The sequence below is a fragment of the Myripristis murdjan genome, chromosome 4, assembly GCF_902150065.1.
Source record: "Myripristis murdjan chromosome 4, fMyrMur1.1, whole genome shotgun sequence".
Classification (NCBI taxonomy): domain Eukaryota; kingdom Metazoa; phylum Chordata; class Actinopteri; order Holocentriformes; family Holocentridae; genus Myripristis; species Myripristis murdjan.
This window is the reverse complement of record NC_043983.1, coordinates 8,615,429-8,640,974: the sequence shown is the minus strand read 5'-3', so window position 1 is coordinate 8,640,974 and position 25,546 is coordinate 8,615,429. Positions and strand designations below refer to the sequence as shown.

Genomic DNA, 25,546 nt, shown 5'->3' with positions numbered 1-25,546 from the left:
AAAAAAAAAAAAAGAACAAAGTACACGTCACTTTTGTTTCCATTGGACTTACAGTGCATGACTCTGCCTATCTGTATCATTGACAAAAATATGAGTTCTAGAAAGGATATATGCCACCTTAAAAATATGTATTCCTTGAAACAGGAATGATTGAAACCTTTTATGAAAAAAGTTACAAATATTTAATGCCGACAATCGCAGTAGCAGTTGTCTATTATTAAAAAATACATACATAAACAACATACACACGCCGCGTCCTTGTATCAGTGGGACTGTAAAGTAGTTTGCTGTTCTGTGTGTGCAGAATGGATGGAAGTAAGTAGTCTCTCTTATCACACGAGCAACAAGAGGAAAAAAAGTGCACCAAAGTTCCTGGCATAAGACGATGGGAACGTTACAGAGTGCATGTTCACAAAGTATCCGCCATAACAGAATTTATCTCTGTTTCTCTAATTCTCCCTCTGTGTCCTTTTTTTTTTGAATGAGATTCGCTCACAAATCTGATACAGCACATAATATACTTTACTTTTACATTTACTTTAACTTGCAAATATGAGTTGTTTTTGTTGTTGTTGTTTTTTGGCCAAATTTGATATTTTGCTTATTGATATTTATCTTATTCTCCCATGCTTGGTAGACAGAATACATTTCAAGTGTAGGCATCTCACTGACGATTTAGTTTTTTTCTCAGTTGACTATACTGATGTACAGTTGGGACTATATCTGAAAGGATTTGTCCACAACAACAACCACGACTATCAACCCACGATGGAACAATATCAAATGCCGTTCTTCTCTTTGGCTTCTTCACAGTTCAGTAAAATTACAGGAGTGAACAGCCTCGTGCCAGCTCGCCAAGCCAATGCAAAGAGAGCTGGAATTCATTCAAAACAGAGGCTGTCACCGGAAGGAAAAAAGGACCCAAAGATAAACTCAAGTACTGGTGTGTATGGAAACATGGAATTTAAAAAAAAACATGACAGACTGACAAAACAGACAACGACAATATTATTAACCTTGCACTTCAAACAGTACAAAAATAAAATAGTTCTGATCCAAATGTCATTCAATAAATAGATAAAATAGACAGGAGGGATTTGACTGCAGGGGGTGGGGGTCGTGTTGCTACTACAGTTCGTCTTTAGGGTTGATGCTGAGGCCCTGATCCCAGTGAGGCTGGCTGTCCAGTGCCTGGATCACCTCATCCGCCTGAAGCCGCTCCTGCAGGACACAAATAAGAAGAGGAGAGGTCAGGAATGGCGAGGGGCATTTTTTACCTGTCACACCGTCAGTGAGAGGTAAGCGGAGAAATCTTGTAATGTGACGCCAGTAAACTGCACATATAACATTTATGTTCACCAACCCAGTCGGTCTCTGATCATTTAACAAAGGGATGAAAGAGTCCAGCATTCTGTCACTTGCTGCTGTTTAGGACAGGGTTCCCAGGCTTTTGAATGTTTAATTTAATGGACCCCCATCTTAGAGGGTTTTTGATCTGAGGAATCCTCACTGAGACAGTTTGTTGTCAAGTGGGGAGTTATACAAGCACTTATAGTCAGATACAGTAGAGCCAATAGAAATTGTGATCAGAAACTGTCAATCTTACATGTTGCTCTGACTTCCTTACAATGAAAATAATCTGTTCCTCCTTTTGCGTAGGACGGACTGTGCACCAGACTCCAGTTTGGGACCCTTTGGTTAAGTTTTAGTTTCAGACTTTCTGTGGGCAGGGAAGACTTTCCTGCCAGTATCCACATCAGAAATAAATATGGGCAAATCCATCTATGCAAGTCGAATCTATGACATCCCAGTTAGGAGGAAATGAATGCTTTGCATATATATGACTGCACTGGCATCAACTTATGATGGTAATTTGTGTCAGATAACATTGAAAATAATCTCAATCACCCAATAGTTTGAGATTATTTCAAGTTGTGATTATTCCCTGTGGTCCTTTAAAACAGAAATAACTGTAAAGCAATAGATGAAAATGCTCAGCACAGTGGAGCAGAGGTTTACCAATTCTCTGTAGAGGGGGTCCAGTGTGAACCACAGAGCCACAGCACAACGCTGCCCCCTGGTGACAGCCCTCACACCGTGAGGATTCTCCCCGCCTGACGAGAAACCCACCATCCTGCCACACTTGGGCTTCACTGATGCCTGCAGAGAGTTCAGGAGAGACAGAGGCTGAAACTACCAGCTACTGCTCACAGGACCGAGAAAAACATTCCACGACTCAATGTCCAAAAGCATTCACAGTCAAAATCTCATCACTTTTGCGTGTGAAAGGAAAATATTTTTATTGGTGATAGGTGGATCACTTAGAACTGTAGAGCTTTGTTTTGTCAGCTGTTGATGTAGATCTTGTAGAGAAAATATTTTTTAACACATAAAACCATTATAAAACTGTTAGTGCATGCATAAATTGCAAACCTTCAATAGCTACATTTCCAGCGTTGGGAAAAATGTAAATTGGCCTTTAAAGTCATGGAAAGCAAACACATGAATAAACCCAACATAGACACAGAAAAACACTTATTTAAATAATAGTTGTCAAACAAAAGAAGAAAAAAGAAAGAAAGAAAGAAAGAAAGATAAAAGAAAGAATGAAAAAAAGAAAATTTTGTCACTGAAAACTGAAAAATGTACCAATTTTATTGCTTCTTTATCCTAATATCAGAAACTAGTCTCCTAGTCTGCTGTCAGTATCTTTCTACTGAAAACTCTCAGAGACCATGAAAAGACATTTGTCGTCTTCTACTTTGTCTTGTTCTGTAACGTGAGCTCCTTCTAAACCAGACTGAACAGGTTCTCTAAAGGCTTTTGGAAGCCTGGTCTTTGGCCCGTGTGCACCACTGTGACTTCAGCTATTAAATCAAATCTTTATGTGCATCCCACTGTCGTTCTTCTCCATATGGGTGAACTTGATTTTGCTCGATTTGCTCCTACTCCAATTTTACTGCTTACATGGGATTCTTTGTGCAATGAATACGTCACGTCACGAAGAATCCCTCTGACACTGACAACTGGATGAGTCTTTCTAGAGGTTCCTCCTTTTTTCAGAGATGATCTCATCCTCCCACCTCCTTTAACCTCATTTGGTTGAGGCCGGCTGAAGGGAAGGGTGTGTCCACTTCAGTGTCTGAACTCATAACTAGATTTGATGTGGCTGATTCCTGGTATTGAAAACATCCTAAATCAATTTCTCCATTCTCTCAACAGGAGTCGGCAAAGCCAAACTCAGTTTTATTGAAAAAGTCTGTTTTTGGTAACTGTTTCACAAAGACCTTGTGGTTGCAGTTAATAGCCTAATGACCAACAAGCTGTTTCCTGTTGGCCTTTTCTGCTGCTCCTTTTCAACCTCTTCAGAAAAAAAAAAAAAAAAAAAAATTGGTCAGCATTCCATTATTTCCAAAGCTCCGTGGAAAGTTTTGAGGTTTTTGATCCAGGTCCCATACCCCTGGGAGGGGCTGAGGCAACAGCTTGTCCTCCTTCCAGTTTTTATTCAGTTTGATGCAAGATGAAGCTCCTAGCGATGGATCATGGTGGGAAAGTTTGAATTCACTGTGATGAACAAATTAAGTTGTAAAATGTGGCCAACTGTTGTACCAGTAATTGTGTTTGCCTGTTAAATAATCAATACAAATTGCTTTATTTTTATTTTTTAACATAAAAAGAAAGCTGCATAGAGCTTTATTATGATCATAATATGAATTATTATTATAATGATGTTCCAAATGTAGAAAGAGTGTTGTTATCATACCAATGAGCCTTTAGTAAGTAGTGAGCTCCTGGTTCAGAGCTTAAGCACAGATCATTAAAGACTCAAGACGCATGCATGCATATACGTCATTTGATGGAGAACAATAAAGTAGCGTGGCTAAGGAGTGTTAGGAGTCAAATTTATTTTAGTTCATTTGGGAAGCAGAAGGAGCTTACCGTGACTGTTTTGGCATCCATTTCTGTGAATATAAACTCTCCGCCTTCAAAATCTCCATTTAGGTAGAGAAGTGCACTGAAAATGTAATAGCACATAAGATCAGCAAGGGGATACGGTAGTGGCACTAAAGACATGTTTCACTGTGTGATGCAGCCGCAGCAAAGTGGGTGTGTTGTCTTGTCTGCAGCTTGTTTGACTGCAGCTGCGTCTCACCTGTAGTCTCTGTACGTGTACGCCGGTGGCTCCTTCCAGCACTCGTTGGCCTCGGGATCCAGCAGACAGTTATCAGCATGGATGGGATGGCTCAGGTCATTCCTGTGGTCCTGCTGGCCTGTGAACAAACAGGGACACACATGGATAAATGCACAAATAAAAGAAAGAGACAGGTGTTTTCTTGTTGTTTGAAATTTTGGAATCTAATCTTATTCTACCACTGGACTGTATATGTTATATGTATGTCTGTGTGAGGTGAGTAAACGCATGGCTGACCTGTGATGGCAGTCCGACACACCAGGTGTGTGTAGGAGAAGTGCAGAGTCGAGTTGAGCAGGAAGTAGGACTCGGTAATGCGTCTGGCTCTCTCGCTGACCTCGTAGAAGAGACGAGCGCTCCTCAGCGGCACTCTGCCCTCATAGCCGTACTGCACAGGAGAAAACACTGCTCAGAAATGCAGCCATAGGAGCTGTATCACATGCAGAAACACATGTTTCATTGCAAATTTCCATTGCAAATACATTCTAAAATAAAGGGACTGACATGATAATCCTGATCACCTCATTTTCACTTATTGTTTGGATAATGTGATTGTTCTTGACTGTTCTTGTTCTTGTTCTTGTCCTTTGAGACTCGAGGAATGATTAAGGGCTGTATAAATGACCGTTTGAATTTTCTTTTCCTCAGTTTAGACCCTCAAAACATGGTAAGACCTTATGAACCTTAATAATATTTATAATGTTCTATAATGTATTTATAATATGTTACTGTGATGAGCCTACCTGCAGAGTTTTGAGTACGGTGGCTCCTTCAAACCTCTCGTTGGGTGTGTGTGGGGACATCTTCCCTCTGTAACCATCTCCTGCCATGGTGACAGACTGGAAGACAGGCATACAGACAGAACTAAACCCAACCAGCCATAAACATGAACCCAAGGATTCAACTACCACCATCACAACACATTTTGATATAGCAAATCATTTTCATATCAGAAGAGGTACTAACACATATACTTGGAATAGGACCAGGAGTAAAACTTGTTCCCAAAAAATTTCTGTTACTGTGATGAAAATTTTGAAATTATATTCGGGCTCGGGTTGGGTTCAGTCATGTTGGCGTTTTTTTAGTGAAAAATGGTGGACCTACTGTCTGTTCTGGGCAACTGCCTGTATAGTGCTGCAGTTTAGGTGACTAGGCTAAAGGCAACTAGTAGGCTACTTCAGGAGGGAAACATAACGTAGCGATGGAGGACAAGCAAAATCTTGGACAAAAATTTGGACAGTTTGGACAAAAAATATGTATCTTGATCCACACTCTAATGCACTATAACACTGGCACATTATCAGTCCCGGTCAATATTGCCTTTAAAATTAAATATCCGCACTAACCTGAAATGAAAATTTCTGCCAATATGACAGGCCAATAACATGACGCTTTAATTATGCCTAAATGCTCAATGCTTGACTAAATGCTTGACTACCAGGTAGCCACTATTAGAGAAAATGCTGTTTAATTGCTGTACATTTGTACAATGAACTTACTTTCCCATGATTTCTGAGGACTGAGATTACATTTTATTTATTTGTGTGGCAACTTGTGAAAAAGGTTAGATTTGCCATGGTTGTGGCCATTGTCAGGACAGGGAAAGAAAGAGAGAGAAATCGTCCAAATCTGTTTAAGTAGGATGGATCTTACAGTTTTGACAGAAAATGTTATTTAAAAAAAAAAAAGGGGATGTTTTCCTTAACCGAAGATGAAGTAGTTTTCTTATTACCCTTTGTGAATCTGTACATTTTGAAATTCTTGTATTTTATGTCTACATCTGCCAGTGGACCATCACAGTAAGAGTGGGCATAATAATAATAGACTTTATATTCTCTCTTGCAAAATATATGTGCATTTATTAGTATCAACATCTGGCCAAAAGAGTTGTAATCAGCATATTGCATTTGAGGAAAAAAAAAAAAATCCAATATCATGCATCCCTAATTTCAAGCTGATATTGCATGCGGAGTGGTGATGCCTGTGGAGAGTCGGTGAGGCTCCTTACATGAGCGAGGTGTTTGAGCTCTGAACACTCCTCCTCAGAGATGACATCATCCAGCAGCACCCTCTGGGTCCCGTTCAAGGCTGCCGAGTTCTGCACCAGCTGCACACTGTCATACACCAGGGGACCACCTATCCAGATCAAAGCGTTAGGGAGACGTTACTTGTTATCTTAACTGCGGTGCTGGGAGAAGGTTAGCCGAGCCTTAATGACTTTGTTTTGACAGATCAGGCGTTTCACTCCGTAACGCCTGTGACTGCAAAACGGGGAGGAAACTGTGGAGTAGATGTTTTTCTCCGTTTATTTACTTATCCTCCCTCTGTGCTTTCCTTAAGTAATACAGGATTAGATTTTTTAATGGATAACAGCACTGTGATTTTATTTTTTTCCAGTCACCATCACTGATATAACCACTGACACAAGATACTACAATCTGTCCTGCTGCTTCACCTCCCAGAAAGCTCCCTCTGTTTAAAAAAAAAACAACAAAAAAAAACATTAAAAACCATTTGCAAAGACTGCTTCTGTTACTGACGCATCCATTACACTGAATAACAGGTCAAGACTTTATAAGGTTACAATTATTGTAGCTGTATTTTAAAGTTGTGTATGGCCTTGTAACTTCATTTATTTATTTATTTATTATTTATTTCATTCATTTATAAAAGAAAAAAACAAAAAAACAATTTAATATATAAATATAAACGTTCCCAGATCTTGAATGAAAGCGAGCAGAAAGAAGAATAATCTTATTTAATCTGCCCCTTTATCCCCTTCATGACATGTTTCATTTTTGTGATTATACAATAAAAAAATTTAAACGTGGAAAAAATCACATTTTATTAGTTTGTAAGATTTTGGAAGGTTTTAGCCTTGCGCCACACACCTCTTTCAAGTCTTCACCCTTCACTCTCCGCCCACTGAAGGCCAAGCGGTGAATAGGGACATGTCAGAAAGTGCAAGACGCCTGTTCGCCCAAAAAAACAAACAAAAAAAAAAACCCTCTTACATGGCTCTTGGTGGTTAAAAACTATCTGATGTTTCATGGGTCAAAAGTTGTTGTAGGGTAACTGTCACATTAATCACATTAAAAGTAGTTCCACGATGTGTTTTTAATTTTGTTTTGGCTTTTCACTGCCACCAGGAAGTATGCCGCGTGCAGTAACAGAAGAGGCGACTCTCCCCATTGTGTGCAACAACGAGCTGTTATTACAGGAATGCCGTGAAAAACTGCAATACATGTGCTGTTCAACACAGGGAACAGGTAAAATGGCACAGGTATCGTCCTTTAAATCCCTCCCTCAGTGTTAGTAACACACTAACAAAGTCTGACCTTCTCTGTGTTGCTGAGGGGCCGCTACAGTGACGTTCTTCTTCTCTGAGATAGGAACGTACTCCATCCAGCCGTCTGTGCCAGAGGGAATCCTGGCAGAACAGAGCATGGAAAATGTGCGCTGTTTAGGAGGAATCAAAACACTCGCCCTACATAGAAAGTGACTGACTGACAATTACAATAATCTCTAAATTTGTTATAAGCCAACTTTTACTGCAACAAGAAAGAAACAATTAACATATTAGAAGAACAACAAATTGACTTATTTCAGTGAGATGGCATATTTTAATGTATTTGAAAATACACCGGCTGTTAAACATTTTCAAGTTTAAGAGATCTACTGGTCTGTTCACCTGTTTGAGTCTTCTCTTCCACCGGTGCTGCTCCAGTAATGCTGCAAAGGAAACATGCAGAAGTCAAAATATATATTTTTTGCATTTCACTTTATTTTGATAGTGCCAGAGAGAGAGACAGGAAAGGCAGGGAGAGAGAGGCCGAGCCCAGGCGGCTGCGACGAGGATCTTCATTATTGGTATGAACTCAGATGCCCCATAAATACACGAGATTATGTGCACATTCTGCACTGTGGCTGCTGTGAGAGAGCTGTGTGTGCATCAGTCAAAGCCACGCTATTTCTCAGTGTGACCAGTAGGCGGTGCTGTTAGCGAGAGCACGGTGGTGTGTGGTGGCCCTGCCAGACACCTGTTACCCTGCCGTGAGTCAGCCAGCAGCAGTGGCACATTCAGGCTGTTGCACACCCAGCAGGGGCTCTGCTCTGCCTCACGGTGATGTGAACTAGCTTCTGAACAACTTCGCTTTGTTTCTGCTCAAAAACGACTTGCAGTGCACCATGGGTATTTGATAAACAGCAACTGGGCTCATGCAATGTTCTGCGAACTTACCCCCTCGGTAAATTCCACACCCATGATTTTGCTGCCGATCAGGAGCAGCTCCAGTTCCTGCTTGTGCCTCCTCAGGTACCACGCAGCTTTCTGCTCACACACACAAACACACACACAAAAGTTTATGATTAACATAATTAAACAATCTGATTGGCCATAGACTCATTCTAGCCATGCTGCTGATAATGGTTGCTATGCCGACACCTGTGGTATTCAGGAGGCAAGTTAGTGATCTTTTTTGTTTCTTATTCTTTTACTCTTTTAAAGAGCCATAATCACCACACAGATGTTTTTTTTTTTTTTTTTTTTTGTGAGACTACACCCTGTAACATTTTCATGCCTCACAATCACAGAAAAGAAGTGCTATTATTGCTTAAATACACAGCACTTATACATCAGGCCACATATCCAGGCTCAAAATGCTAAAGAGAAACCCAATCCCTCCATTGTTTCTTCACCTAAATGCAGGGAGCCGTTTTGTTTCCCCTCTCCTCGCCTCACTGCCAGGACTTATGGAGTGTGATGCGCCCTTTCTTTCTTTCTCCTGACGTTTCACACAGAGACTTTATTTACTACTGTTTCCTGCCAGGACTAACAACAGGAGGCTTATGGAAGGGAGGCACAGCCCTAAAGACATACTATACAGTAGCAACGGGTGTAGCAGAGGGTTTGCATCAAAGCGGCCTGTGTGTGAATGTGTGTGCTCAAGACAGAGTGTGTGTATGTGCAAACATTTATTGTGTATGCTTATTCTTGAGTACACGTGTGTGAGTGTAGCCTGCATACGCAGAGGTGCATACAATCATCTTTTATGAGTATGTGTTTATGCAAGAGAAGGGCAGGGGGGCCTCCAGCGGGGAGCAATGCGAATGTTTTGAAATTCGAGCAGCCAGTAGCATTTTCTAGTAGCACTTTCTGAAAAAAGGTCCTCTTTCCCAGTGCCCGAACAGCTCCCAAATTGTTCCAGAAAGTTTCTGTGGGCATTCTGACTTGACTTTCCCTGCTTCTCGGCGGCTGCTGAAAGGCAGGATTCTTTGGCAGGGAAGCGGGACGGCCCTGGCGCTGAGATCTAGGGCTGAGTAAATGAGTTCCCCGAGGCTGGACGGAGGATGGGAGAGGAGACGGAAGGCGAACTGTGAACCGACGGCACTGGAAAGACTCGAGGGCTAGAAAAATGTAAGCTATGAGTCAAAAAACACAAGCATGAGCCGTGGCACATCCTCTCTCACTCGCACATCTCAGACATAAACACACATACACACAGTCCTGCTGGGAGGCTCGCTCGCTCTAACGAGTACCAGGCTTTCTAGGAAAAAGAGGGGTTGTGTAAGTGGGACTTAAACCTCCTGACTTTACGGCGCAGCTGGCCAGTGGTGTTTTAGGGAGGGCAGTTACGCAAGAAAACTTTTCATTTCCTTTAAATTGGCATCTATTGGGAGCTGCTCCAACTCTAATTACTTTGTGCATTACAAAGGCTTGAGGGCAAATTGGTGGAATGAGATAATTATGAACACACCCAGAGCAAAAATATGTCGTCGTAAACATACAGGCATGGTGATACTGCAAGTTGGATGGAAGACAAGCAGAGAGCAAATATTAAGAGGCGACTTTTTGGCAAGTGAAAAACAGCAGGGTTTGTCCAGCCCACTGCCTCCTGTCACATACATAGGCAGGCATACTGATCCATCCATCCGTCAAAACATCCTCCACACCAGGGTGACGACGTCATGTATGCTTTGGGCAAAAATGTGCTTGAACATTAACAAAATATCTGTGAAATGAAAAAGGAAGAACTGAAAAATGCATCAAATAATTAGGACAAGTCCTTTCCAATCGTCAAACATTCGTGTGCGAATGCGGCCGTAATTTAAGGCACTTTTTTCTGGTGCGTTCTGGATGCCAAAATTGGTGTGGTTTTTTGACCGGATAACAGCCGAGTGTGCAGAAAATGTTGACACCGCGCAGCCAACAATAGAAGAAAACACCAACTCTGGACTGCCTAGGGACAGATAAGGCGCCATGCTCTTGTGTATGGGGAATGTGGTTAGGATTGGGATTGCTTGTTAAAATAAAACAAATCACAACCTGATATGACCTGTTTATTTGCTAGAGTGCAGTGGGAAAACATTACTTGATAGTTCGATGAAACCTCGAAAAAGGATCAAAACACCTGATAAAATGCAACCAGGGAAGAGACAGGCCTCTGAGCTCCAGGCCAGCAGCAGCATCAGTTCCTTAACCCATCCGTCCTCGCATGGAAACCTATGCTCATCCATTTATCTGTCACCCTCCAAGTCATCCACCCTCTGCCCCCCCCCCTCCTCCACACAGTGGGTGCTGACCTCGTGGGGCATGCCGTCGTGTCCCAGCACCTCCTGGTAGTAATCCACGTTGTCTGTCATGAACTCCTCTCCCTCATGGAACAGCAGGTAGGTCAGAGCACACTGCAGCGCCTCCTCCAGCCTGTCCACTGCAGAGAGAGAGAGAGAGAGAGAGAGAGAGAGAGAGAGAGAGAGAGAGAGAGAGAGAGAGAGATTAGAGAGCAAGAAATTAAATGGTTTCTAATGACAATTTACATATGGACAAAAGCTGCCTCACACACACACACACACACACACACACACACATAGACAGTCCTTGCAAGAAAGCTATCCTTGGGTTTCCGCTCTTTTCTATTGAGCTGTAAAGCTATCTACTGTGTGTGAGTGTGTGTGTGTGTGTGTGTGTTTTCTGAAGTGTGGAAACCTATCAGGCTGACATTCCAGGACCATTACCACGATGGAGCAAAAGCTGCAGTCTGGTTGAGATAGTGGAAACAGACACACACACACACACACGCACGCACACACACACATTCTGAGAAGCCTTTGAGGGCATGGCTAGTTAGGTTAAAAGCGGTGGATGGCAGTGAGTTCACTGTACATGAGAGCGATCACCTCCTCCAGCTAAATATCCTCGGCTGTGTTCCTGTGATGTGCGCGGTGTTGACTGAGCTGTGACCTCATCACACACACACCTTCAGACCCACACGAGCACAGGCTCCTGCACACACACACACACACACATTATGAGCTTGTAAAGCAGCAGGGCTAACCAAAACCTTCCTGTCTTGGCCGATGCTGGACATTGTTGCGAAATTCCGGTTATTATAAACAACCTCGGGCTTGTTTTTCTGTAAAGTTGCTTACAAATGTTGCAGGTTGTGGTTTTTGAGCTTGTTTCTAAAGTGTAGTTGCTTATCTGGGCTTCCTAGATCCCTATATGTCTAATGTTAAATAAAGTTTGTCTTTACATGTTATTTAAATGCAGTGTGTCCTGTTGGGGGATCTGTCCGCTATCCAATAGCCCCCATTCCTCTCCTTATAATTATAACTTGGCCAGTTTATTCTATGCAACTTCTCGACTTTCATTTTCTTTCATTCATTTATTCATTCTTCATTTCTAGTTGACCAGTCCAATTTGTGAAACTTCTTAACAAAAAATTTAAGGAAGAAAAATAAAAGAAAAATTTTAAATTACAGGTTTTAGTATTTTTGAAATGGCTGATTATGAAATCCTAAATAAATTAATATATATTTATATATAAATTGAACATGTAGCCTCTCTGTCTCACACACATTGTGGTGGGTTAGGTTGCCTGTTTTGGCCTTTTTCTTGTTTCTTCTTTTCTTCCTTTTCATTTTTTTTTTGTTTTGTTTTGTTTTGGGTTTTTTTTGTTTTGTTTTTGTTTTTTTTTGAAGAGCCAGGTCTCTTCTTTTGGCCTTGTTTCCATAAACCGGGTTGCTTGTTTCTCTCGCGAGATCTTGCAACACACAACGAATCTGCCGCAGCTCCCAGCTTCAATAAGAGTCCGCAGATTTGAGCTCAACTCTAAGAAAACATTTTGCACTGCAGATTTATTGAGGAAACTGCCAGAGCACAACGAGAGGCTGCTGAGTGATGACAAACCTCACTGCAGCAGGCAGAGCTGAGGCACCGGCCACAGCGCTGACGGTAACAGCAGGCCTCTCTCATCACTTGTGCTCACTAGTGTTTTAAAGTCTTATTCAATACATTTAGTCTTATGCAGCATATTATTTACTTTTTGCAGTTACAGTATTGTTCCCTTATGCATGGTAATTGACTTGGCCTATGTCTTTAAAAACAGTGCAATATGGTCTTGCTTTGTGTAAGTGACCCATAAAATATAAGATATTATAATATCTGTTGTGTTTTAGTGCTGTGTTGTGAGGGGAGCTCTTACGAAGAGCTGCAACAGTGAGCTAAATAACTGATTAACTGCCAGCTATTAAATTAATCGCCAACTACTTTGATAATCGATTAATTGTTTTGAGCCATTCGGAAGAAGAAAATTTCCAAATGCTGTGATTCCAGCTACTCAAATGTGAATAATTTCTGTTTCGGCCTTGATGACATTACACTGAATGTGTTTGGATTGTGGACTGTTGACTGGGACAAGACAAGACATTTGAGGTTGCCACCTTGGGCCGTGGGGAATTGTGGTTAACATTTTTCACCATGTTCTGACATTTTATGGAACAAACAACAATTAATTGAGAATATAATCAACTTATTAAAAGATAATGAAAATAATCATTAGTTACAAATCTGGTCAAGGTCCTGTTGAAGAGCACAATGTTACAAGGAATATGAAGTAACCGTTTTAAGGATTACAGCAGTGATTAGTTTGCTGTCTTTGTTACTGTAAACAGTCATATATCTGCTTATGTTTATCAGTACATCATGCAACCATTTTAATGCATATTCATGTATATTTTATGTTCACATTTTGCTCTCAGGGCTTCTGCCAATGTTTAGCTGAGTGTGTGTGTTGGTGTGCAGACAGCAGACACACTCCCAGGCTGCACTGTCCGTGCTGAGGCAAACTGAGCTCTTCATATTACAGAGAGTTGAAATGTTCTTTTTAACCCATTATACTCACCACTGTGGGTATAATGGGTTATAATGGGCCGTATATAATGACCCTCTGCTCAGTCCTAACCATTCAGAATCTAACCAGGCCAAATGCTAAGTCATGATATGTAAGCAGCAGGCTTAAAGAAGGGGGACTGGCCCCATATTCTTTTTATTAATAATAGTAATAATCACTTTTAAATGTAACCTTCCCCAACAGGCTACTGGAGCCATTTTGGTGCTTGAGGGGTCTCTTATGTTGCATTCAAAACAACTTCACCACATTCACATTGCAGGTTAACACCAGGGGGGAAAACATGGATGCCCGAGGGAAGTTTGGCAGAGATGGTAACGTCAGAAACCTACGTTATCTACTTTGTGACTTATTGGTACTGGGAGCGAGTAGTTAGTCGGTAACAGAGACGGCTGTTAAATTCTGCATATTGCTGTAATCAGAGCAAAATATAAATGCACTTCACAAATTGTGTAAGTGCAAATGAAATTATGCGTTAAAATGTCAACAAATACTGAATTCAACAATGAATTCTTACCATTAACAGTGAAGTCCGCCATGTCTGATGTCATCACTGACGTCAAGTCAGATAAATCAAAGCTAGGAAATGACAACTGAGTTTCTGACGTGTAATTTCCAAGTTTCACGCCACACAATTCATTTTTAACAACTTGGAGCTGTTTTTTTTTTTTTTCATTTTGCAAGATGTCTTGAATGCAGCATCAGTTTGTTAGCAATGCCTGCTGGCATTAAAAGTCATGGACTCTTACTGTTTTAAAGTCTATTGACAACAAAGTCACCATGGCTAAACACCACAAATATAGGCTCTCTCTAAACAAGAAAGGGGTGAGCGTGCATGCTTGCATTTTTTGTGCATCTTTGTCAGTATCAAACACTAATAGATGCTTAGAGTTTGGCACCAAAGCGCTGGAAGTTGAACCCTTCAACATTTATTGAAAAAGAGGAGTGGCCTGGCATTTTACAAAAGCAGTGCATTCACTTGCGGGCCATTCATGCCGTTGCGGTACAGTAAACTAACACCGATCCTCATGTGTGTCTTTATAAGCCCATGGGAAGAAGCTTTATGGGCTTCCACAGACAAAAGGCCTCACAGACACTGACGTTTCTGTCTGAGAGACAAACAGACACGAACACACACACAAACACACTCGCATACACACCCGTCAGCGGCTGACGAGCATCAAAGCCTGTGCTTAGTGTATTTGTACAGGTCCAATGATCCACTCAGCTTTATTAGAGCCACATGCTTCCAGATCATTAAGTATAATCTGGTGATCTCACAGCGACTCAGCACACTGTCTTTTCCAGCTACGTGATCTTTGTTGTGTTGCCAACAGCCTCGTCTAGAAGACCTTTTCACGACTCTTCATCAACAAGCTGGAGGCCCGCCATCCTCTCAGACACATTCACACACAGGCACGTGCATGCACACACACACACACCTGAAAGGTTACAGTCAACAATATGGATACACCCATGTAACATTTGCACAGACACACATTCAAACACACAGCAAATAATGCCAACATGACCTCACATGGAACAATGTGAACCTCCTAACAGGGTGTGGTCCGCTGCTGACAGACTCAACCTGTCTGCTGCTCTGTGTGGTTGTCTCTGTGTGTGTACATGCTTGTGTGTGTGTGTGTGTGTGTGTGTGTGAGTATGTGGAGAAGGGCTTATGTCTTACGGGTGTATCCATCTTCTTTGATTTTTAATTACACCGATGATTTATTAAGTCGGTGCGTGTTGACTGAAAGTTTTGTTCTTTGTGTGAAACACTGCAGGGGAAAACAGCGATGACATTTTGTGGAAACCTGCATGATGATATCTGTATTCAAATCCTCTCTTGTTCTTGTTCTTCTCTAATGGGCTACAGTAATAATCTGTGACATTTTCATTTTCAAACACCATGTCAGATATTTACTCAACATGTACAGTCAGATTATACATTTTCCTCAATAAACCAGGCAATCTGACATGATGGATATTCTTCTATTTTATGTCAAAGGCACAAAAGATTGTGAATGTTAATGTTTAATTCTATGTTTGTGACTAATGTTGTTTATGCTAAAGCAAATGTCAACTTCATTATTGTTGGTGTTGCTAGTAAAATGTGTGTTTGAATAAGAGATTATCTTTGGAAGCAGCATTTTCAGATATTTGCTGAACATGTACTATCTGATTATGCTTTTTTTGTTAATATAATTTTAGATGCTATTTTTTTATGTTTTGGGAACATAGGATTGAGGAGACATGGTGCTGTTTGAAAAAATTAGCCATGCAACATAAAGGGGACCCTAAAGCTTTTACATTTGCTGTTTTACTGTAAACACCTGGTGGATCTCTCCAGGAAAAATCCCTCTGCTTCCCCGGAAAAGATGCATTTAATGTTTCTGGCAGCAACAACAGCACATTATTTTAACAGAGGAACAACTGTTGCTGTGATAACCACCATGACTGAACAGACAGATGAAAGAGCGCCACCTACAGGGACTCATTTAACTGGCAGGTGATCTCTGGGAGGTGCAGTGCAGAAATGCTGAAGAAGCTAAGAGCTGTTGTTGGGTGTGGAGAGGCAAAATGTTTCTTACACTGGAAGTAGGCAAACTGTAGGTAGTCGTAGTGCAGAGGCAGGTAGTTCTCCATGGGAGAGAGGCGGCCGGGCCGGGTGGCCAAGTCTCTAACACACTCGTGTTCACAGTGCAGCACCTGAGTGAAGTGGTCTGCAAAAAAAGAAAAGGTTTTCAGATGAGTTTTTGCATAATCAGTAATCAGTCAAGTCCTCTATTCAGCATAAATCTGGGGCAGGGTTAAAGTCCAATATTGGCTTTTCAATGCAATGATTAAAAAAGTAAAATAAAATCTGGAATGAAACTTGAATCACCTTGACTTGAGGAGCCCTCAAGGCAACATGATGCCCTGATGCGTCCTCCCCCATATATATGAATTGGTAACTGCACACTGCATTGTGTTATGGTAAAGGTCTGCCTTATAGATACATTAAGATTACATTAAATAAAAGCTGCCCTAGTATACAGCTCAATTTTTTATTATAGAGAAATGTGTCCTAAAATAGTATTTTCATGATAAGTATTACAGTTAAAAATCATTATAACAATAAATAATAATTTTATTAAGGCAATTACTTGCAAGAGTCACTTCAAATGGGGGCAATCCCAGATACTTTGAACCAGTGGCCTTCATCATTAGGTCCCATTATGGAGCGTTTACATTATAATTGGCTATACTTGTAACACAGTCTGTCCTTTACACTGGCCTGAGTCTCCCTGCCCGCAACCATTAACTGCCAACTGTGGTGAGTGCTCCAGGCTCAAGAGCACACTTTGAAGAGGCAGGTCTAATAATGGACATCAGCATGCATTTGACACATAACACGAATTTATAGACATGGCAAACTGTCAGAAATGAGGAATAATTTCCTAGCATTTTAGCAATGCTTATGGAAATTAACAGCATTTAATGTCCCAGGCTGGGTAGGAGCAGGGGAACGCACTCTGTCATTACACCTCTGGAATACAGTTTTCTTTGTCTATTAAAACAGGCCATGATTTATTATGGCGTTTGTGAGGAATCAGAGGTGGAGATAAACTGTGGAAAACAGACCTCGCAGCGGGACAGTGCTGATAAACTGCATCCAACTAACATCATGACAGTCCCCGTCATAGTAGACTGAAGTAAATCACGTAGCCGATGCATTGTTATTTTCTAACATATATATGACAAAGCTCTCTGTTCAGTATGAAAGCATATCATGAAGGCAGACTCAATGTAAAACGATATCCATAACATTGATGTATTTGTTGCCTTCATGACAGTACAGTGTCATTACAAGGGAATCCAGCTAACTCCAACATCACGACACTCCCTGTAACTGTGAAGCAGATCAAAGGAACATCATGTATACACTGGTCCCCATGTAACAGCAGACAGCGTTGCACATGTAAGCTGGCGGGGCGGCGTCCTCAGGTGCTGATAAATCATGTTGTTGGTTCGTCCTTCAGGGAGAATAATCTCTGTGTGCTGTTTATCATTTCCTTATGTCCAGCCTGGGAGAAGTGAGGCTGACGTTCAAGAGAGATAGAGCCAGTTGGATATACGAGGTGGTGTGTGTATGTATGTGTGTGTGTGTGTGTGTGTGTGTATATAGTTAAGTCACTCTTGAGCAACCACAGCCCTGTTTTCCCCACTCTCACACAGCAGAGGTGTAGTCTGTTTTAATCTCTTCAAGTCTCTCCAAGGAGCCTGAGTTGTGTCACGCCAGAACCTTACAGTGCAGCAAAGGGACGTGGTTTGTGGGTCTGAAACCCATCATTGGATTACAGGATGAAATTTAAGTCATACACACACCGAAGTAATCCCATGAAACACATGCTTTACATTCAACTCACATAACCGCCTATATTCCATGCAAAAATACATACATATGCCTCCTTTGGCCAAAATAAACTACACAGATTCTCCACTGCAGCGGTGTTATGGAAAACAATCCCCTGATTGGATGTCAAACAAAGCTCAGGCCAAAACTAATTACCCAATTTGGATTGTTTATGCACCCGGGCCATACCTACGTTTGAGACAGAGCAGGCTTGTCAGCGTTAAAGCTGCGGCTACTGCACGCGGGCTGCCTCGCTTTTCAGCAAGAAAGGCCCGTCTCCCATCGACAAAAACACACGAGACCAAAGTTGCTGTGTGTGTATAACAGTATAATCGCGTGATTGTCCTCTGGTGCCAGTGTTTTGCTATGGTTAACACTCCTGTCACGCATCCCTCCACACCCAACGCGCCCGATGCTGTCCAGCTACCCAGCTGAGGCTCGTGGACGCCCGCTGGCTCTGCACCAGGCAGCTGATAAAATTCAATAATAGCACAGTGCATAAACAGCACGCTTTACTTCTTGTATTTTATGGGGCCCATTGTGACTGTATGAGTCTTGGTGATAAAATGATGAATCAGTGTTAGAAATACTGGCTCTCCTATTTAGCTGCCAGTTTGATGAGTTACAGCAGCTGCTGGGCTGTACTGTACTAAGCGTCTTATAGAGGTCTGTGTCACTGAACTGCACTGTCCTGTTTGGGGATTGGGAATCTGTTTTATGGGGCGTAGCGTTGGACAGAGGGAGGGACCGAGTCAGTCATGAAGAGGCACAGCTGGGAACGAGAAGAAGTGAGGAGTTTTAGTGGAGAAAAAGCAGTGAAAGAGAGCTGAGTGAACCTGTGGAGAGAGGAAAAGAGACAGAGAGCGAGAGGCAGAGGGAGGTCTTGTAGCGAGCCAGCAGGGCTCCAGTGCACTCAGCTCCGTCCTGGCCCAGGCTCAGGCTGTTTTCCTGGGCTGTCGGTGATGGTAATAGAGCATGTCTACCAAATCCCCACGGCTGATTCCATACAGCTCAGCTAATTAGTTTGGAAAAGCAGAGGATAACAAGTGACACATCGGCAGTGACTCGGCCCGAATGGTTCCCATTAGATCCTGACTGGCACATATTCTCAGAGGCAGCTTACCCAGAGAGCTCTGCGTTCGTTTGTTCTCTTACACAGAGTACCTGAACCTCTTTAATAAACACCACATATGAAAATACAGTATGTCTTTACCTTATGACAGCCTATGAACTGTCATTTTTTTTTCCTCCTGTATAGTCATCTCACAGGGTTCTGGATCATTAATTCCCCGGGTCTGGTGAAGCATTTTTCAGCGTGAAAGTAACAGCTTTCCAGTGACAATATTAGGATATTGGATAGGGAAGGCCAATAATCAAATATGAGAACCAAGAGTCATGTGTTGACTTTTAGACGCCAGAGGAGCAGATCGATTGTAAAATCAAATGACATAAAGTATCCAGGATGCAAAAGCCATTCAAAATAAGGGCAATTTTGAAAACATTCCAGTGAGTAACTTTGGTTGATTGTATGGGATACAGAGATGGAGAATGTGCAATTATATACAGCGCAAGTGGAAAGAGTCCATATAATGGGGAAAAAGCAAGGTATTTGGTTAGTCAATTAAATCAGGCGACTTGGATATGCTTGCCATATTATGGGCTGGAATGAAACTTTATTTGTTTCATGTCAGACTTCTGGGAATAGTTTAATGTCCCAATTATTTCTTTAATTTGAAGATAGGAAAATGTAATAAGAATGACTCTCCACTCTCCCCACAAACTGGCTGGCCACAAACAACATGAGACTTGAAACAGGAGGTTCCTGGGACATTTCTTTTTTTCCTAAATCAAGGTTTCTTGCTTAATAATTTGTATTGGCTTGGCATGAAACCCCATCTCTGTCTCTCTCTCTTGTTTTTTTTTCTGTAACTCTTCACCGTATCAAGACTCAAATATGACGCTGCTGTTTTGATATGCACAAAGACATAAAACGTGGACATACAAATCACGTCTCTAACCTTCCAGTATGTGGGCTGATGTTTATTTCCACCTTTTTATCTACAAGGAATGCAAGCCAAGGGAGGGCGAATATCATATCTAAAATAACTGCGTTTCACAATCTGCATTGCCAGAAAAAGCTTGGCAACCTTTGAAGATAAATAGTGATGAGATCATTTGAAGCTTCGCCTTCACTAATGATTTTTTCAGAATATATTCCTCATTCAAATGCTGCATTAGAATGAATGTATGCCACTAAAAACAACCCACTTTGATTTTTTTGGAGAGGCGTAATAAGCAAATTGCCAGTGTAGGACTCTTGGCATTAAGGAGGATAAGCTAATTAACTCTCTCCTCCCTCCATTTCTAACTCCTCCCTCCTTTGCCCTTTGACCCTCTGCCCAGAGGTGTTCAGAGTGCCAGAAAGCCCCTGCCAGGCAGATTTGATCACCTAGTAAACATAAAGACCTTTGGCTGTCTTTGCCTAAACCACCTCGGGCCCTCTGAGCACAACAAAGCCCAGATTGGAGTCGATGCCATGCAGCACAGCTGGCCGTGTTGGTGGAACAGTCATGATAAGCTGATCAAATGCTTCTCACACAAACCAAACAACCTAATACCTTTTGTCTTAGATAGTGACAGCAATGGCCTCCCAAGGCTTTTCAAAATCACGAGATTCACTCAAGACATGATTTACCAAACCACAAACAGGGAGCTGTGCCTCTAAACATTGATTGCAAAGTGGCGATCCAACATCACCAAACAGGACAAGGCAGGGCTTCTTGAAAGGGCCAAGAGGCATAAACATCTAAAAGTGCAGGAACACAAACAGAACACAAACTGTGTGTTTGGACGTAACACGACGGTAGGCTGTAACCAGTTTGAATCACAACTGCACACACCGAGTAAATAGTTAACTATTGGTCTGGGTTTGGCGCCGTTGAGAATATACACAGGCAATTATACCAGCTAATCATATCCAATCAACAGGTCGCATTCATCTATACGCAGGAAATGTCACTTCATCATTTTTTTTTATTATTTATTTTATGACTGCTTTTATTGTGTTGCACTATGATCCAGGAGTCACGGCATTTTCTTTTTTTTTTTTTTTTTTTTTTTACGCAGTGACAATGAATCCATCCTGACCTTGAACTTAATTTATCAGGGAAGAAATGCAGAGTTCCCATGCTCTTTTACATCAGTAATATATTTCAGCACACTGCCAGCAAAAATGATAACTTCTTTGCAGAGGTTGTAAAATCATTGCAGGATAAATGCAGGAAAGATGCATGGCAGGAGGCTGTTGTTTGACCAGGGCTCAGCTGTTACCTGATATGAGCTCATGGAGGCTGTAGCGGTAGAGGAGGTGGTCGTGGGCATCAAACCTCTGTGGCTCCTGGCAGAGGGCTCGACACTCCACATCTGCCTTGTAGTACTCCACCAGGGCATCCTCGAACATTATGATGGCCCCCTCATAGTCGCCTTTATCATACAACCTCACTGCTGCCGTGAAGGAGCGCTGCGGATGGGGAAGGAGAGATGGAAGAGTGGGAGAGAGGAATGAAGACATCTGTTTTTATGTCCTTTGTTTCTCCATGAAGCACTTTATGATGAGCTTGTTTTGTTAAGGTAACAGTCCTTGACATTTTCATATAAATATATGTCTGTTTTGATACACTCTATTACCCATTGATATAACACAGTTAACATGGTGTAATTTAGGTCTTTCCCTGGGAAAAATCCTCTGGTCACAGGAAGTGATGTGTTTTATGTTTTACAGCAGCAGTTGCAGTGGCTTGCTGCTAGTTGCTGTGAGCAGTGCTAGCCACCATGGCTGAGCACATAGCGAAAAGAGCACCACGTTTGAAACGCAAATTTCATAAAGAAGATCAAAATTAAAGACATAGCACTGGCCACACTGTTTGAGTGAAAAAACACCACACCAAGAACCACTTATCCAAAAACTGTGATATTCAGTCAACTTTAAGTTTTTTATAGATACATTTGATTTAAGAAAACACAGGAAAAAGAGGGATGGATGTAGAAAATGTCATAAACAGTACACTGCCTGTATGAGTAGAACCATGCACAGTTGATTCAAACCTCTATGGTTTTCAGTGTGCGCCATAAGCAGCACTTAACGACCTAAATGATTCAGCAGTCACTGAACTGTGGTGGCCACAAACATAAAGGCCCCCTCAGTGCAGTGACGACAGCTGTAGTCATCCCATTTGGAAAGACGATGAGCAGAAGAACCAAAGTCAAATCAGTCCAGGTCACAATGAAATACTTGGCTGGGGCAGAAGCATCAACCTTGCTGAAACTAAACACACTGATTACTTTGCAATCAGTGTGTTTAGATAGGGAATGGAAGCAGAAGGAAGAAAGGGAAAGAAGAGAGGAAGGAAGGAAGGAAGGAAGGAAGGAAGGAAGGAAGGAAGGAAGGAAGGAAGGAAGGGATGGAAAAGAGGAAGGAAGGATGAAAAGAAGGCAAGGGTGGAAGAGAGATAGGAGGATGGGAGGATGGAAGGAATGGAAGAGAGGACAGATGGAACAAACGAACAAATGAAGGGAAGAGGGAAGGAAGCAAGAAAGGAAGAAGGCAGGGATGGAAAAGAGGAAGGAAGGATGAAAAGAAGGTAAGGGTGGAAGAGAGGATAGGAGGATGGAAGGAAGGGAGGATGGGAGGATGGAAGGAATGGAAGAGAGGAAGGAAGGAACGTACAAATGAATGAAGGGAAGAAGGAGGGAAGCAAGAAAGGAAGAAGGCAGGGACGGAAGAGAGGATGGAAGAAAGGGAGGAAGAGAGGAAGGAAGGATGGAAGGGATGGAAGAGAGGAAGGAAGGGAAGAAGGAAGAAAGAAGGCATGGATGGAAAAGAGGAAGGAAGGAAGAAAAGAAGGCAAGGGTGGAAGAGAAGATAGGAGGATGGAAGGAAGGGAGGATGGGAGGATGGAAGGAATGGAAGAGAGGAAGGAAGGAACGTACAAATGAATGAAGGGAAGAAGGAGGGAAGCAAGAAAGGAAGAAGGCAGGGACAGAAGAGAGGATGGAAGAAAGGGAGGAAGAGAGGAAGGAAGGATGGAAGGGATGGAGGGAGAGGAAGGAAGGGAAGAAGGAAGAAAGAAGGCATGGATGGAAAAGAGGAAGGAAGGAAGAAAAAGGCAAGGGTGGAAGACAGGATAGGAGGATGGAAGGAAGGGAGGATGGAAGGAATGGAAGAGAGGAAGAAAGGAACATACAAACGAATGAAGGGAAGAAGGAAGGAAGCAAGAAAGGAAGAAGGCATGGATGGAAGAGAGGATGGAAGGACTGAAGGAATGGAGGAGGAGAGGAAGGAAGGAAAGAGAAGGCAAGCAAGGACGCAAGTGTGTGGAAGAAGGCAGGGACGGAATGAAGAGAGGAAGGAAGAAGGAAGGGAGAGAGTAGGGAAGATGGAGCTAACGACATATGAAAAAAGGCAGGAAAGAGTGCAGTGAGGTAATGAACGAGTCGTCCAGACGGGATCAGATCTTACCTGGTGTGGCCGGGCCTCTCGGTCCACAAAGTGCTCCTCCTGGACGCCCTCCACGTCTTTGTACTGCTCCAGGTCCTGGCCCATCTCCACGTGCTCGGGGTTGGCCTGGAAATAGGTGTGAGCCGCCGCTGCTGCCTTGTCAGGCTGCTTCAGCTAGGAGAGAGAGGGACAAAGGGAAAGCCATGTAAAACAATAGAAATGACAGCAGTGAAATCACCACACAGCTGCCGGGACTGTGAATAGTGGTCAAGGTCCAAACCTCCGAAGCCTTTAGCGCTCATTAGCGCTCATTAGCTCAGACGTGCTGTCAATTCACTGGTCGAGCTGGTGATAAATGGCAGCTAACGTGCCAGCTGCGTTTCAAAGCTGGCTAAATAAGCAGCCGGTGCCGTCCAAACAGAGTTTCCCATGGTTAATTTCACACGGCATCAGCTGAGCCCAGATGGCCATTTCCAGTTACTGACACTGAGGCTCTCGGCCCAGTTGGAAACGGAGGTGAATGCATCACTTGGCAGTCAATTGTGGAAATACAGTTTATATTTGCATTTTAAGCATTTAGTGAAAATAAGTGAAAATATATTTTATGATTTTCTGTGCATCCCCATTGAAAACAGGCGTGTCCAAAATGTGTTTGCAAGTACATAGGTATCTCTGTTCGAGTCTTTATTAAATCCATGTCTTTTTAGAAGATCTGAAAAATGATCTGACGCCACTGTTAAGATGCTCTTGTGAAAAGCTCTTGCAATAATAATAATAATATAAAAAGCTGCAAAGTAGAGGGGTACATTCAGGCCATTTCCAACAATTTGTTCCCGTCAGGCAATTTGGAATGCATTAGTAATTCAAAAAGTAATATTGCTGGATTTGGTTCATCAGAGAGGAGGAAAAGCGGGTAGATTTAGAGGCACGGACTGTTCCAGTCCACATCCTGTCAGTGGGGAGAGCTGCCATCCTTTGAGCTAATATCTTCACTATGATAGATGAGCTTTCTGTGCTCAAACCATGTGGCGTTCATGAAGTTTTGGAGCATTATAGTGAAATAATTACCTCAGAAATCCAGACCCCTTACTGAAAAATGTATCTAAGATAAACATGAGGGAATAGATGTGGTTTGGCACGCACTGTTGACTAATGGGCTAAATAAGACAAACACATTGAGTTGTGAGGAAGCGCATGTTTATGTGTGTGTGTGTGTGTGTGTGTGTGTGTGTGTGTTATGGGTACTGTAAAGACCATGTCAAGTGTGAGTGACCTCATGGTTAAAAGGATGAAACCCAGCAGCTGTCACAGCAAGTCAGCTGAAAAACTAAAGCATTCTGGGACCAAATACATTTCATTTATGCCTCAGAACCATTTTGGAGGTGTTTTATATACAGAAATGGGCAAAAAAATGTATTTGTGCATGCAGGTGACAAAGCCTGGATGCCAACATTTTTCATGGTGTACTGTACACTGTCAATAGCAAATAGGAAGAAAATGCATTTCCTCAAAATCAACTACCATGATATTCTGCAATGTACCAAAAGTAGCAGCCACTAGGTTGCCATCTTCACTAACTCTAATTCTTGTGCAGAGCAGTTTCAGAGAGACATTTCTGCCGTCCTTGTCAACGAAAGGACTTAACTTTCCTGCCAGTTACACTGAGGCATCACAGGTGGCCTATTGTACAAAGCACTGAGAGGACTTCCAGATGTTGGCAAAATTTAAGAGGATATAGCCCCCCCCCATCTTCACCACATCCCGTAGTACATACATCAGTTAACATCCTTACCTTTCACATCAAACGTGTGTAAAGCTCAAAGTTGACCATTTAATTCCAGCGTTTAGCTCCCTCGCCTATTATACAACACACGTCACCCAGCTCCAGGTGTGGAACAAAGCTCACTTCAAAAAGGGAGTCAAGATGTCTGGAGCAAGAACATTTCTTTCATTTATCTTTGTTTCTCCACGGGACGGTTACTCCTTACCCTCTCGTACAAATATGTAATTTTAGACAACTCTTATTTGGATAACTCTTCCCTGTCTCTTGCCATGTCTCTATCAGATGAGATCCTAATCATGGTCAAGCCCCGACATGGGCAGGTTTCTTCCAGCTACATTCTTGAGAAAACCCGCAAACACCTTTCACAACAGTCCTCATGCCGATGCGTCACTGCGCGGTGCGAGCCCGGCTCCGAGCTGCACTTAAAAATGCTAAACATAGCCTGTACATCAGATTGGATTTGACACTCCCGGTCCGTGGTCAG

At 42.3% G+C, this 25,546-nt stretch overlaps 1 protein-coding gene across 1 annotated transcript in view; it reads right to left on the bottom strand.

Moving 5' to 3' along the window:
* p3h2 (prolyl 3-hydroxylase 2) overlaps positions 1-25,546 on the bottom strand; it is a 64,765-nt gene continuing 39,219 nt past the window's right edge. Inside the window, exons 2-15 of the mRNA XM_030050477.1 lie at positions 23,301-23,453; positions 21,113-21,302; positions 15,978-16,109; positions 10,778-10,905; positions 8,436-8,525; positions 7,887-7,927; positions 7,534-7,625; positions 6,204-6,331; positions 4,936-5,031; positions 4,430-4,580; positions 4,154-4,271; positions 3,940-4,015; positions 2,020-2,160; positions 1-1,221 (exon numbers count right to left, since the gene is read on the bottom strand). Of these exons, the coding sequence (XP_029906337.1) occupies positions 1,129-1,221; positions 2,020-2,160; positions 3,940-4,015; positions 4,154-4,271; positions 4,430-4,580; positions 4,936-5,031; positions 6,204-6,331; positions 7,534-7,625; positions 7,887-7,927; positions 8,436-8,525; positions 10,778-10,905; positions 15,978-16,109; positions 21,113-21,302; positions 23,301-23,453 (1,629 nt within the window). The 3' untranslated portion in view covers positions 1-1,128. The remainder of the gene's footprint in view (positions 1,222-2,019; positions 2,161-3,939; positions 4,016-4,153; positions 4,272-4,429; positions 4,581-4,935; positions 5,032-6,203; positions 6,332-7,533; positions 7,626-7,886; positions 7,928-8,435; positions 8,526-10,777; positions 10,906-15,977; positions 16,110-21,112; positions 21,303-23,300; positions 23,454-25,546) is intronic.